This window comes from Leguminivora glycinivorella, chromosome 15, assembly GCF_023078275.1.
Source record: "Leguminivora glycinivorella isolate SPB_JAAS2020 chromosome 15, LegGlyc_1.1, whole genome shotgun sequence".
Classification (NCBI taxonomy): Eukaryota; Metazoa; Arthropoda; class Insecta; order Lepidoptera; family Tortricidae; genus Leguminivora; species Leguminivora glycinivorella.
The window spans coordinates 17,795,826-17,809,622 of record NC_062985.1 but is presented as its reverse complement, the minus strand read 5'-3'; the positions used below and the strand labels follow the sequence as shown (position 1 = coordinate 17,809,622).

The following is a 13,797-nucleotide window of genomic DNA, read 5'->3' as shown; positions in this document are numbered from 1 at the left end:
ACCCGTGACTACATAGAAGCAGCTAAATATAGACTATGTAAAGCTAAAGAGGTGATCGCTCCAAAACGAGACATATACGAATCAGGGTTGCAAAAAATGATTCCAGTCCAACCTGAACTCGAATCGCTCAGGATCCAAAAAGGTCGTAAAGCATATTTAAAGAAGCGATACGAGTTGAGTCCTGACGAAAAGTATGTATTCCCAGAAACTTCAAATTGGACGTATGGATGGAGACCGGAGGATTTTGAGGTAAAGCCAGAGGCTCCACGATACCCCCGAATACCAGTCATGAAAAATATTTTGTACAGCAACGTTGGACCTCAACCAGATCCTAGTCACTATAAGAATCCTTCCAACGTTACGTTTTGCTCAAGATTTAATTAAAATTGGTATATGTACTCTGAGAAGATTTTGTTTTGGATGGATGGATGGTGGTTTTGGTTTAATATTGTCTTAAATAAATGTCGTTATCCATAATAATATCTAAATGTAATATCATCAGTAATATCATGTGTATTTTGAATAAATAACAAGTCATGAAAATAATTTATTACTTGTATTGTTACATACTATATACATTTTTTTAACAGAAATATATGCAAACCTAAACTAAACCTAGTTAAAAGTATCCTTCTAAACAGACATAATTTTATTCAGTTTTGGTGCGTCATCAAAACATCCTCGTATTATTAAATTCAACCAACAGCTCTTTCATTTTCCGAATCAAGCGGGAAATGTACAGGAGTCCCATCACCTAATCTCTTGGCTATAGCATTGATCATCTCCGGCGTCGCTTCCCGCAGGTCGTAGGCTAACCCCAGCTTCTCGAACAATCTGATGAAGGCTGTTCCAAAGTTGAAGAAGTCGTAATGCTCAGCGGCTTTGTAGTCAAAGGGGAACGCGTGGTGGTAGTTGTGCCAACCTTCTCCAAGAGCTACGGTGGCGACAAAACGGTTTTCTGCTGGCTTTAGGTCTCTGAAAGCAAAAAGTTCATAAGAAATCAAGCAATCTAATCACATTTCATTTTCTCAGAAAAATCTAAGCTCTCTCGTGCATCTTAGGGCGACTCTCGTGCATCTTTGACGACCGGTCTGGCGCAGTCGGTAGTGACCCTGCCTGCTGCGCCGCGGTCCTGGGTTCGAATCCCGGTAAGGGCATTTATTTGTGTGATGAGCACAGATATTTGTTCCCGAGTCATGGATGTTTTCTATGTACTTATATAAGTATTTATATATTATATATATCGTTGTCTGAGTACCCACAACACAAGCCTTCTTGAGCTTACCGTGGGCCTCAGTCAATCTGTGTAAGAATGTCCTATAATATTTATTTATTATTTATTATTTAGGGCGACCTGTGCCAATGACTGATTATAACGACTGAATCCTGATTAATTTTAACTCACTAAGCATGTTTCCCAAATTGTGAGGTCCCAAATTCCCTGTTGACAGTGAGCTCACTGAGAAAGAATTGCTAAGCCATCGCTGTTTTTAGGGACCTCTATCTATTCGTCGTTTCTCTACTGTTTACCCATCAAATGTCAAAAGAGTCAATAACAATCGGTTCAGTTACATAAAAGTAAACTCACTTATTATACGGCTTGTATCCAAAAGCGTGAGCCAGACTGTTGACAGTGAGTTCACTGTGGAAGGTCGTGATGTATCGGAGGAAGCATTGCCAAGCCACGGCGGTCTTCCAGTTCTCACCCCAGAACCACACGTTGATCATCGTCGGCAGGTAGTAGCAGAAGAGCAGTTTGAACCATTGGAAGTATCTAAAAAAAAAAAAATAAGTTTCACCCTGTGCGTTTTCACATTATCCGATCCGATATCGGATGTCGGACCGATATCCCATACATTACGGGCGCCATCTTGGATTTTTTCTATGGAAATCCTTCCGACATCCGATATCGGATCGGATAATGTGAAAACGGCGTAAAGCATAGATGAATAACTAAGGGAAGAGTTGTAACTCCATACATCAGTAAATGCGGGTTATTAGTATAGGCATAGTTAAGTGACATCTAGCGACAATCACGCGTCAATCACGCGTCAACTAGCGTAAATTATCAGTACTGCTACTTGTTAATAGATGTCGCGAAGAACGAAAAGTCTAATGCTCAACAATTTTTAGCTAATATTACAATAGTATTAATCAGTATTCTGTTTTCAATTCCTTCTGCTTGTAACATAAGTTGTAAACTGTTCTAATATAAAATTTTTGGCAGACGAGTCACAGTTGCCACCTAATGTATCGAGTAGTGGTAATGATAATTCACGCTATATGATGCGTGATTGTCGCTAGATGTCTCTTAACTATGCCTATACAAATAACCCGCATTTACTGATGTACTAACTCTTCCCTTACTTATTCCTCTATGCCCCAAATTTTCATCAAGGTGGTCGCAAATATTATAATCTTGATAACATCGTAACATTGCACTATCATCGGTTATGCATCATGGAAGCTAAGATTCTGCAAGTCAAATTGTCAACTATGCAGAATGATCAGCGTCATACATTCATTCATGAAATGTATAATCAAGTATAAAGTTTACTTTTCATTGCTGCATATTACATGCACTTGTCCAGAAGTAGGTCATCTGATGAACTGCTCTAAGTCGTGCTTAATTTTTATTTTTTATGGGTACATGCCCTTAAACCACCCTACTGTTTAATTTACCTCTCATAAAACCGCAGCACCGGATCGTTCTCAATATCGCTCATGTCAATTTGATTCCCTCTCTTAATGACTTCTTCATTCTTCAGCATAAGCCACCCGATGTGTGAGAAGAACAGACCTCTGTTCGCATTATAGAGGTCCGTCTATATAGTAGGTATATTTAGAGTGGACTTACTTCTCATAAAACCGTAGCACCGGATCGTTCTCAATATCGCTCATATCAATCATTCTTCTTCAGCATAAGCCACCCGATGTGTTCGCATTATAGGGGTCCGTCTATTCAGTAGGTATATTTAGAGTTGACTTACTTCTCATAAAACCGTAGCACCGGATCGTTCTCAATATCGCTCATATCAATCATTCTTCTTCAGCATAAGCCACCCGATGTGAAAGAATAACAGGCCTCTGTTCGCATTATAGGGGTCCGTCTATTCAGTAGGTATATTTAGAGTTGACTTACTTCTCATAAAACCGTAGCACGGGATCGTTCTCAATGTCGCTCATGTCAATCTGCTTCCCTCTCTTGATGACTTCTTCATTCTTCTTCAGCATAAGCCAGCCGATGTGAGAGAAGAACAGGCCTCTGTTAGCGTTGTGGGGGTCCGCGTCTGTGTCGCTGTACTTGTGGTGGACTCGGTGGTCGCGGACCCAGTTGAGGAGAGAGTTCTGGAAAGATTGTCTGGTTAACTGTTTTCCAGGTATAGTAGGTACGATCGCGGACATTAATTGTTGATCCACTTTATACTGGACACGTCATAGCTTAACTATGACATGACAAAATTATTGTGGCCTCTGAATGGCTCAACAATTAAAGTCCGTGAGTGTACGAGGGTACGATAACATATGCTCCAATAGATCGGCCTGGGTGGAGGGCACTGCAATTGCGGACACGACCCTCGGTCATGAGGTTTCGACGAAGAAGAATAGAATTTTTACTTTTGTGTCTCGATTTAAGATTCATATTAGAAACTTGACCTGGTGCGATCCAAGGCCGATGGACCGCCATATGGCCAAGTTTCCACCGCGAGAGAAATAGACTCATTAATGACTGCGTTTCATGTTCATTGCTGACTTACTGCTGGTATGCAGTTTAAGATTCCTAGGACCACCAGCGATGAAAGTTAAATGTAATTAATGCGCTCGCGGTGGAAACAGTATAAGTAGGTACTTTAGTGAGATGTTGTGTTAAGGACGCGACGCGGTCCGGTAGGGCGTCTTTTACACATTTCACATCTAAATGTGTTTGGTAGCTCTATACAGACAGAACTAATGGCGCGTAAAAATATTTCATGGGTTCCGATGCGCCGTATGGGAAACGTTATATGTGACCTAAAAATGCCGCAGCGCGCCATTTACTAAAGCGACCAATCATTATCAATATATCGCGTTAGCCATTAAATAAATAAGTAATAAATAAATATTGGGGGACACCTTATACAGATCAACCTAGCCCCAAACTAAGCAAAGCTTGTACTATGGGTGCTAGGAGACGATATATTACTTAAATATATAGAGAAATACATACTTATTAGAGATGGGCCGAATATTCGGTAAATATTCGGAATTCGGCATATTCGGCAAGTTTTTCAATGTTCGTATTCGGCCGAATAGTTCGGTTATATTGCCGAATATTTACCGAATAAACAAAGTAAATAAATAGCGTAAGTTTTTTCGTAATTCATCGGATAATAACATCCTATTTCAGCATTCGAAACCACCAAAGGGAGTTAAAAATGCGTTAAAATATAACTACCTACAATAATTAATTAATTATGTTAGAAATTAAGATAACGTAGCTTAAGATACAAAACCAAAATTTTCTTATGCACTAAATTATAGGAATATTATGAGCCTTAGTACCCATTACTTACCAATAATTGAAAAGTTTTTAAATCTAATCCAGGATTTAAAATATGGCGGAACCGAACATTCGGCCGAATGTTCGGTTCGGTAACAGCTGAACCGAATGTTCGGCCGAATATTCGTATTCGGCAAAGTCCGTATTCGGCCCATCTCTAATACTTATATTGTATAAAGAAAACATCCATGACTCAGGAACAAATATTTGTGCTCATCACACAAATAAATGCCCTTACTGGGATTCGAAACCGGGACCGCTTTAAAGCTTGTATTTTTAGATCCTGATCGTAACCTGTAGATTTTGATACAAGACTTTGCTTAGGTGCTTTACATTTTATTCAAACAATATTAAACTAATGACCAATAAAAAAAAACAATCGAATATGAACATAACCTACTTACAAAATAAAACTTAAAGAAATAAACTAAAACTACCTAAAAATAAAACTTTAAATAATAAACTAAAACTATCTAAAAATAAAACTTAAAATAATAAACTAAAACTACCTAAAAAATGGTTTGGATACTTTGGATATAATGAGATCATTAAGAACATAAGAATCTTTGAACTTATTAACTTTCAATAATGTCTTGTAACACCGATGTTGTACCTAACAGACACACTGAATCATTTCTGATGTGTGAAAAAAGTAATTAAGGTAGTACTTGTAGTTACCTACTTCTAGTTCTACTCAAACTTTTTTTTATACCACGTCACGTCGGTGGCAAACATGTATACGGCCCGCCTGATGGAAAGCGCTCACCGTTACCTGCAACTCAAGGGGTGTTACATGCGCAACTTACAATACTTATCGATATATTTAACTCTAGGTGTAAATTTAAGTATCTACTTGTAATAATTTACGAGGTAAATAACACATATTTTTTAATAAAAACTAGGTAAAATTTATAAACTCCCTAATCTCTTCAAGTCGATTTCATACCTCATTTGAAACTCCAGAATCCGTAAAAGAAAGAAAAGTCCACTTCTTTTTCTTAATCAAACATTTTTATCTTAAAAAACTCAGGTAAGAAATTAGGCTTAAAGAATGTCGGGTAATAATTCGGCGGAATATAGCGAAAAGTAAATGGCTTTGAGTTGAAAAGTCCACTTTTTATTAACTTCAAGTGCTTTTACTTGTTCGCGCTTGACAGATCTTGTTGATTACTTTCCATACATATGTATATGTATGTATAAGTACGTTTGATACAAGAGCCTCTACCATGAATTTGTCGTTTTATGTTGTCTGTGGTTTTATTTAGCATACAACAAAACGCACGCAAAATGTATGAATTTTTTGGTTCATTAAGTAACCATATTGGGGCGCCACTTTCACCGTACAACGTTATTATCCGAGGCGTTTACGCTATCGAATAACATAATGCTTAGTAAGACATGACACACACACACACACACACACACACACACACAAACTAGTTTAGGTTAATTAGTTTAGGTTTAGTGAACTACTTAGGGTCCGACTGAAAACTAGCGTTGCAGTAAAAATTACTGCAACATTATGCTGAGTCGCGCCCCTTTTTAATATCCATGTTTGACCTAATTATTTTAATTTTAACATTGTAACATTGTGAAATTTGTGATATTAAATAAAGCCATTCTATGTCTATGTCTATGTCTATGTCTGTCTACATGGATCCTTGCGTGGGAATTTTAAACTAATACTACTCGTACTTGTGTTGTGGATACAAATAAAGTTATTTATCTATCTATCTATCTACTACTGGAGTTAACCTTTTGAATGCGATGCAGCCTGTCAATTTTGGTCATTGAAAAAGTAACCTTGAAATATAAAGTAATAATATAAGGTAATGTGGGTTAAGATTGGAGGTATTTTTTCTGAGGGGTAATATCACAGATATCATATATACCATAGATCAAGCAAACGTATCTACTTAGCGTGTCAAATGAACTCAGTGAAATCCACTGAGTTGTCCGTCTTTAATCGCAGCTTACAGCTTTCGGGCGTCAATTTTTGTAAGTTGAAGTCAATTAAAACATTAATAATGCCTCTTTAAGTAATATTAATTGCAACAACACAAAAAAATATGAACACTCAAGGGCCTGAGACATATTTAAAATCATAGGCAAGTAACAACTTCAGTACAAAATCTGACACGCTCGGCCGCCATACAAATGAATGAACTTGTTTCTTCTAAGTATCTAAATCTAATTCTAGCTTCACTATACGGAACATATTCATATTACGAATATGTTCCGTATAGTGAAGCTACGGGAGGCTTTCTATCTTAACTCACAAGAAACCGTTCAATCTTGTCCCACCTTACCTTATCTTATTCAACTCACACGCACGGATCCGTATTTAATCATATGAGGGAAGAATCATGGTAGAGGCTAAGAGACATGGGGGTTACTGCAATCTATGGGGTAATTACAATGCAGAGCTCAGAGTAGCTCTCTACAGGTATAGGTAGAAGTGAAGCGAATGATTAAAAAAATGATGATTGCCTACCTTTTTACACAGTAGGAAAAGTCACCATCCTCCTTGCGTTGTCCCGGCATTTGCGACGGCTCATGGGAGCCTGGGGTCCGCTTTGACAACTAATCCCAAGATTTGGCGTAGGGACTAGTTTTACGAAAGCGACTGCCATCTGACTTTCCAACTAGGTAACTAGGCCTTATTGGAATTAGTCCGGTTTCCTCACGATGTTTTCCTTCACCGAAAAGCGACTGGCAAATATCAAATGACATTTCGCACATAAGTTCCGAAAAACTCATTGGTACGAGCCGGGGTTCGAACCCACGACCTCCGGATTGAAAGTCGCACGCTCTTACCGCTTAATAAGTAGGAAGAGTATCATTACTTTTTTATACGAGGCAAACGAGCAGATGGATCGTCTGATTATAAGCGATTAACATGCAAGCAAGTGCGTTGCCGGCCTTTAAGATGAGATTCAATTTTCACGGATATTCGGACAAGTGGCGGTACTGTAAGACAGGTCAATATGGGTGGTATAAGGATATGTTGATGATGATTGACAGTAGCCCTAAAGCGAGTTGCTAACATACCTGGCCGGCGGAAGAATACAGCATCAGCATGAAGAGTTTCAGTGGCAGGGTAGCTTTGTAAGACTTGTGGGTCCAAAGTCGGTGAGCGCCTCCCGTGACCCCAAAACCGCTTGCCACGTACATTATTGCCGCTGGAACCGTACAATTCATGTTTTAACTCTTAAATACATGGTGATGTATATATGACATCATATATTTGTTGGCCTGTGGCTCAATATGTAGCTATTCAAAATCACATTCATAGCTTAATTATTATTCAGTATTTATTTTCTTTCTTAGGCTAGGTATTTTTATAATATGATTATAAAAGTAAAATACAAAACCACATACAAAACAATACAAAATATATAAACACATTATAAAAAACCTAACCTAGGGTGCCGCCAGCAGCGGGGCAGGGCCCAAGCTGCCGGTGCACGGTGGTTAGGGCTACAGAGAGAGGAACCGTCGGACTATCCGCGCCGTGTCCAAGATCACCGCCTTCTGCATCTAACCCTTGATCCAACCACCTAGCGAGAGTCTCTCGAGACTCTTCGCTATGAGACCATTCGCTGAAACGACTATCGGGACAATGATCGTCGAATCAACATCCCACATGGCGGTTATCTCGTAAGCCAAGTCTAGGTACTTATTATTCAGTATTTATTATTATTTAATAAATTAAACAATATTATGATTTACTATTTATTATTTAAGGATAAAAATGAAATGGCGGAAAAGTGTGAAAAAACAGGATGACGACGATTTTTACTATGTGATTTAGGCAGATTTATTCGAAGTTAGTAATTAGTTTATGTTTAAACATTTTATCATGGGGGTTTCACAAATAGAGTACCTATCGAATAGTAGTAAAACTTTACAAATAAAACTTACCAATAATTATATATTTATATAAATAAGTTTTGGCCTATTTAACTTCTAACACTGATTTAGTATTAAAATTTGTATTAAATATTTTTTTTATTATTTTTCCCAGAGTCAGAAAACCATTGTGTATCACATATATTAATATCTCGTTAAAAGAGAAATTTATGCATTTAAGGGTTAAGTAAAGTCAGTCAGGCCAAAAATAAACAACGATTTTGATAGACCCTGCAAGGGTTTAGTAGATATTATAAAAAATAAACAAATAAATATTGGGGTCCACACCTTACAGTCGAGTTCATAAATATGTGTACAGTTTTTCGACTTATTTCAACGAAATAAAACTATGGAAACGGATTAAATCGCGTATAATGAATTTAAAATACATCCCGACGTTTCGAACTCTTTACAGCGTTCGTGGTCAACGGGTGACTGAGGAAAAATTAAAATGTGCAAAAGCTACCCACTTACAAGAAATAGAGTCTGGCTAGCCAAATATTGTTGACAGATATTTCCTTGTGGTATCACCAATTGTCTATGGTTTAAAAAAAAGGCTAAAAGTCTGCTGTCAATTTATGTCACTTGTTCAAATTGTTCGCGGGTTAAAGGGTAAATCTTAAATATTATAACAATGACGATACCAAGCGAGGTCCGCTATTTGCTGTTTAAGCTAATAAATAATTACAACCAAGAGCGAAGTCGACGTGAAGCGGCATATAATGAAAAACTGCAATGTTTACAAGTCGTAAACAATATAGTAGGTTGGTGATCTATTAATATTTTGATACTTTAAGTACTAGTTCTAACATTTGCCTATAACTTTGATTAAGTATGTGAATATAATAAAACTTAAATCTCATAAACAGGAAAAGAGTGTAAAGACAAGGAGAAACTCGAAGCTCTGGGAAGCATTAATAAAGTAAAAATATTGGAACGTAACGACTTACTTACGAAAAACCAATATTTAGAAGAAATCAGTGAAGTGACTGGTCAGTAGTAATTTGATATAAAAAATAAAATAAATAATATAATTTAGCCTATATACGTTCCACTGCTGGGCACAGGCCTCCTCTCATGTCTGAGAGGGCTCAGGCTATATAGTCTCCACGCTAGCCCAATGCGGGTTGGAGACTTCACATAAATCTTTGAATTTCTTCGCTGATGTATGCAGGTTTCCTCACGATGTTTTCCTTCACCGTAAAGCTAGTGGTACATATTAAATGATATTTCGTACGTAAGTTCCGAAAAACTCATTGGTACGAGCCAGGATTTGAACCCGCGACCTCCGGATTGAAAGTCGGGCGTTCCCCATTACTTCTTGTAATACACGTTAATTATTAATATTTAAATGCCAATAACCATCGTAAAACTTTTAGGTTAATACGTCAAATGCTAACAGATTTTGTCAAATTTCTGTACATATGTATATTAGCAATTTCTATTGATTTTCAATATAAGTGTGCACAGAAAACAAAAATATTTTCTAGTATCAAAACTATATCTCCTACTATACCAAGTGTGACCAGCCCTAGATTTTTTGAATTTCCCGCCAAAAGTTGGGGCAATATTTCATTAGCCACACTCTATTAATAAAGCCAGTTATACAATATTCAAAAAAAAAATTTACCATTACTCTGTTAAAAAATAATTAATTAATTAATCTACACAAAATTGACAAAGAAACAAACTGCAAATGTCCAACACCATACAACACAAATGCCTCACAGCCTTCGTCGTGCTTGTTCCATTATCAGATGTACTACTGGATCCCAAGCCGATGGTAAGGTAAAGCCATCCTCTCTATTAAAGTTTGGATATTTCTTGATCTCAATGGCCTCTCGCAACATTCTGGGTATATATCGCTTCTCCTTAGCGAGAACCAGAGGCTTGTCAAACTTTATAGCATGATTGACTTTATCCATGACATGTTCAGAGACTGCAGACCTTTGCCGACGGTGCTTGACATCCGCTATGTGTTCCTTCACCCGTGTGGAAATGCTTCGTTTCGTCTGTCCCACATATGACAGCCCGCACTCACAGTCTAGCCTGTACACTCCCGCGCTTTGTAGAGGAGTTTGACATTTCACAGGCCTCAGGAATTGGGACATCTTCTTCATAGGCTTGAAATAAGTTTTAATAGAAGCCCGTTTCAAGATGTGGCTGATCCTATCTGTGACCCCTCTAACAAAGGGGAGAATTGCAGGCCGGCGCTCGACTGTAGGGATCTTCAAACGGGCCGCGGTAACCGAAGACAATATTATTTCAACGAGTTAAGGTAAGGAAATGTACCTACACATATTTATGAGCCCGACTGTACACAGATTAACCCAGCTCCAAACTAAGCAAAGCTTGTACTATATGGGTGCTAGGCGCCGAAATACTTACTTATATAGATAAATACATACTTATATACATAGAAAACATCCATGACTCAGCAACAAATATCTGTGCTCATCACATCACACACCGGGATTCGAACACGGGTCCGTGGCTTAGCAGGCAGGGTCACTATACCCTAGGCCAGACTGGTCGTCACATGGAACGTTGACGTATAAAATTACGATTGCGTTTCAAAGCAGCAAATCTATAAATAGCTTTTAAGCACAAAATCGACAAAATAAAATCATCAATCATGATTGTGATTCTACCTCTTCAATCATATTTAAAAGACTCGTTTCGATTGATTTATCGATGATAACTTCCTGTTTTAAAATACTACAATGTACCTTCCTATTTATATTGTAAATAAACATTCTAAAAATAGACAAACGATGAATGGGATCTCTTAGATATTGAACAACAGTAAAACGAATGTTGCTAATATGAATTTTTTTATTTGTTAAATTTTAATGTCGTAAGTAATTTTATTTAAACAACATAATATATTATAATATTCTTCCTAGATGATTCTAATGAGCCCCAATTTAACGATATTTAATAGTATAATACAAATCAAGGATAAAAAATGTCTACTGAATTTGATTTGTTGATTAAATTCTACTGAATAAATTTTATTAATTTTATTTTATTAATTTAATGATTATTATGTAATAAATGTTAATATTTGATGTAAATATGTGGTAAAGGTAAAGTTCACACACAATTTTAACTATAAAACTCCCGTGAGACTCATACATATTTAAAAATATGTATGCGTCGCGCTCTCGACATGTAAAGGCGGGGTCGCTACTCTTGTGAAAGGTTCTCGAAATTGGACCGAAACATGTCGAACGCTATATCGACTTAATACGTGAGTAACCCGCTTAAAATATTTTTAAATATTCACACACAATGTATATTAATTGTTATATTGAAATAATTAAATTGAATTGAATTGAATTGAATTAAAGTCCAAATGGTCTGTGACGGATACGGGACATGGCATTTGAGGGGTTAATCGTGTTTAACCAAATATTTAGTCACGAAATAAAACTATGGCAACGGATTATATCGCGTATAATGAATGGTTCATTAATATTTCTTGTATGTGGGTAGGTTTTGCACGTTGCACGTTGACCACGATAAAGTGTTCGAAACGGCGGGATGAATTGGAAATTCATTATACGCGATATAATCCGTTTCCATAGTTTTATTTCATGAGGAACTATCGCGGTAACCGGAGACAATATCAAATATATATATTTTTAAATTAATTAAAATAGCGGGTAATTTCTATGTAGGTATTCATTATAAACGTATTAAAAACTTACCAAATACAACCGTCTGCCATTTCACTGGAAAAGCATAATGATAGGGCCAATAAATAAATAATATATGATATAAAGTTATCAGTATTGTGTTCACCCACTTAATATCATTTTTGAAACCCAGATTTTTTTCAAAATTTCTAAACCAAGACTGTTTTGCTTGTGGTTTTTTCTCCATAATATTATTTTACAAATTAAATCCCTAATACAGCACCACTCCGTTGTTTTCTAGTTAATCATTTGATTAGATTTGAGTAATTAATTGTTAGTGGCTAATTTATGCATTTATGCTGACATTGTGTAAGTTGGGGTTCATTTGGAACAAAATTAAAGTAAATGGCTCTAGTTAAAAGACGATACGGTAGGGGTCAATTCTCCATACAAACGCTCTCGACTATTTCCTCCCTGGTTTTTGAAGATAGAGCAATGATTTTTTCAACACAGATTGTTATTATTTATATCTGTGTCGGACCGTTTTGATTTTTTTGATATTCTGCTTTTTAAAGAAAGACTCTAGAGCCAATCAAAAATTTCCAAAAACGACCTTTTTCATTGTGGCGAAAAAAGGTGTGATACTCAAGATTGGTAACAATTAACCAAAAAAAAACGCGAAACGGTCCTACATAGATTATTTCATTGTCATTCAGATTTTCAAATTTCGTTCCGATTGATTAAGTTTTTAAGGAGGAAAGAGTCGAGAGCGGAACCTCGATTTTAAAGATTTTTTTGAAATATCTTTTGACTGAGTTGTTTTTAATGGACAATTTTTTTTCGATAAATCTAGTTAATAACACTTGTATATTTAACTTAAATTCCCATGTTGAAAGGGGGGCTCCTTTCCATTTTAGCATTTTCGCTGCCGCATCCTCTTAAACATGCTTAAAAAAACCACTAAACACAAAACAATATAAGAACTAAACACAAAAAACCTAGCCTAGGGTGCCGCTAGCAGCGGGGCAGGGCCCAAGCTGCCGGTGGTTAGGGCTGCAAAGAGAGGAACCGTCGCGTCGGACTAACCGCGCCGTGTCCAAGATCACCGCCTCCTGCATCCGACCATTGATCCAGCGTCTCTCAAGATGTTGGCCGAGAATCTTCGCTATGAACCCGTTTGCTGAAAAATCATTATTTTTGTTCTTAATATTTAGACCTATAGAGACCAAAAATAGTTATTTGTTATACAAGGGGGCAAAGTTGTATTTTAACGCCGAGTGTGGAATTGAAAAACGAGCAGGTGAAAGGATCCTATAGTTGAGAATAGAATCCTGAACTTGCGAGTTTTTTAACACACGAGAAGTAAAATACATTTGCACCCGAGTGTAACACAAAACTTTTCCCCTCACTATAGCGAGGAAACTACAACGCAAAAAATGCGTTTATCACTACTTCTAGTAGTTCCACAGGTGGTAAATCATCTTTATTACTAGATTCACCTACTTTTGTCAATTTTAAAGCAGTTAATTTGACTTTATTCAAGGTCAAATTACTTTAGCCACTAGTGGATAAAATGCGTTTTTACCCGCTGGTATTAAAGGACAAAACACGTGTTTCCGAGCTAGTGAGGAGAAAATATATTTTTAGTTAATACTTAAACTTTCAGGGTGAGTTAGTTTACGGTTACAGAGTCAGTTGGAAGTT

General features: G+C 36.9%; 1 protein-coding gene across 1 annotated transcript; it reads right to left on the bottom strand.

The window, feature by feature from the left end:
* Positions 1-534: 534 nt before the first annotated feature.
* On the bottom strand, positions 535-12,383 carry LOC125233883 (acyl-CoA Delta(11) desaturase-like). The gene is made up of 5 exons (XM_048140036.1): positions 12,166-12,383; positions 7,592-7,722; positions 3,143-3,348; positions 1,589-1,774; positions 535-975 (listed from the first exon to the last, which is right to left on the bottom strand). Exons 1-5 carry the CDS (start codon positions 12,338-12,340, stop codon positions 696-698), a joined length of 978 nt encoding a protein of 325 aa, XP_047995993.1. The 5' UTR covers positions 12,341-12,383; the 3' UTR covers positions 535-695.
* Positions 12,384-13,797: the final 1,414 nt, after the last annotated feature.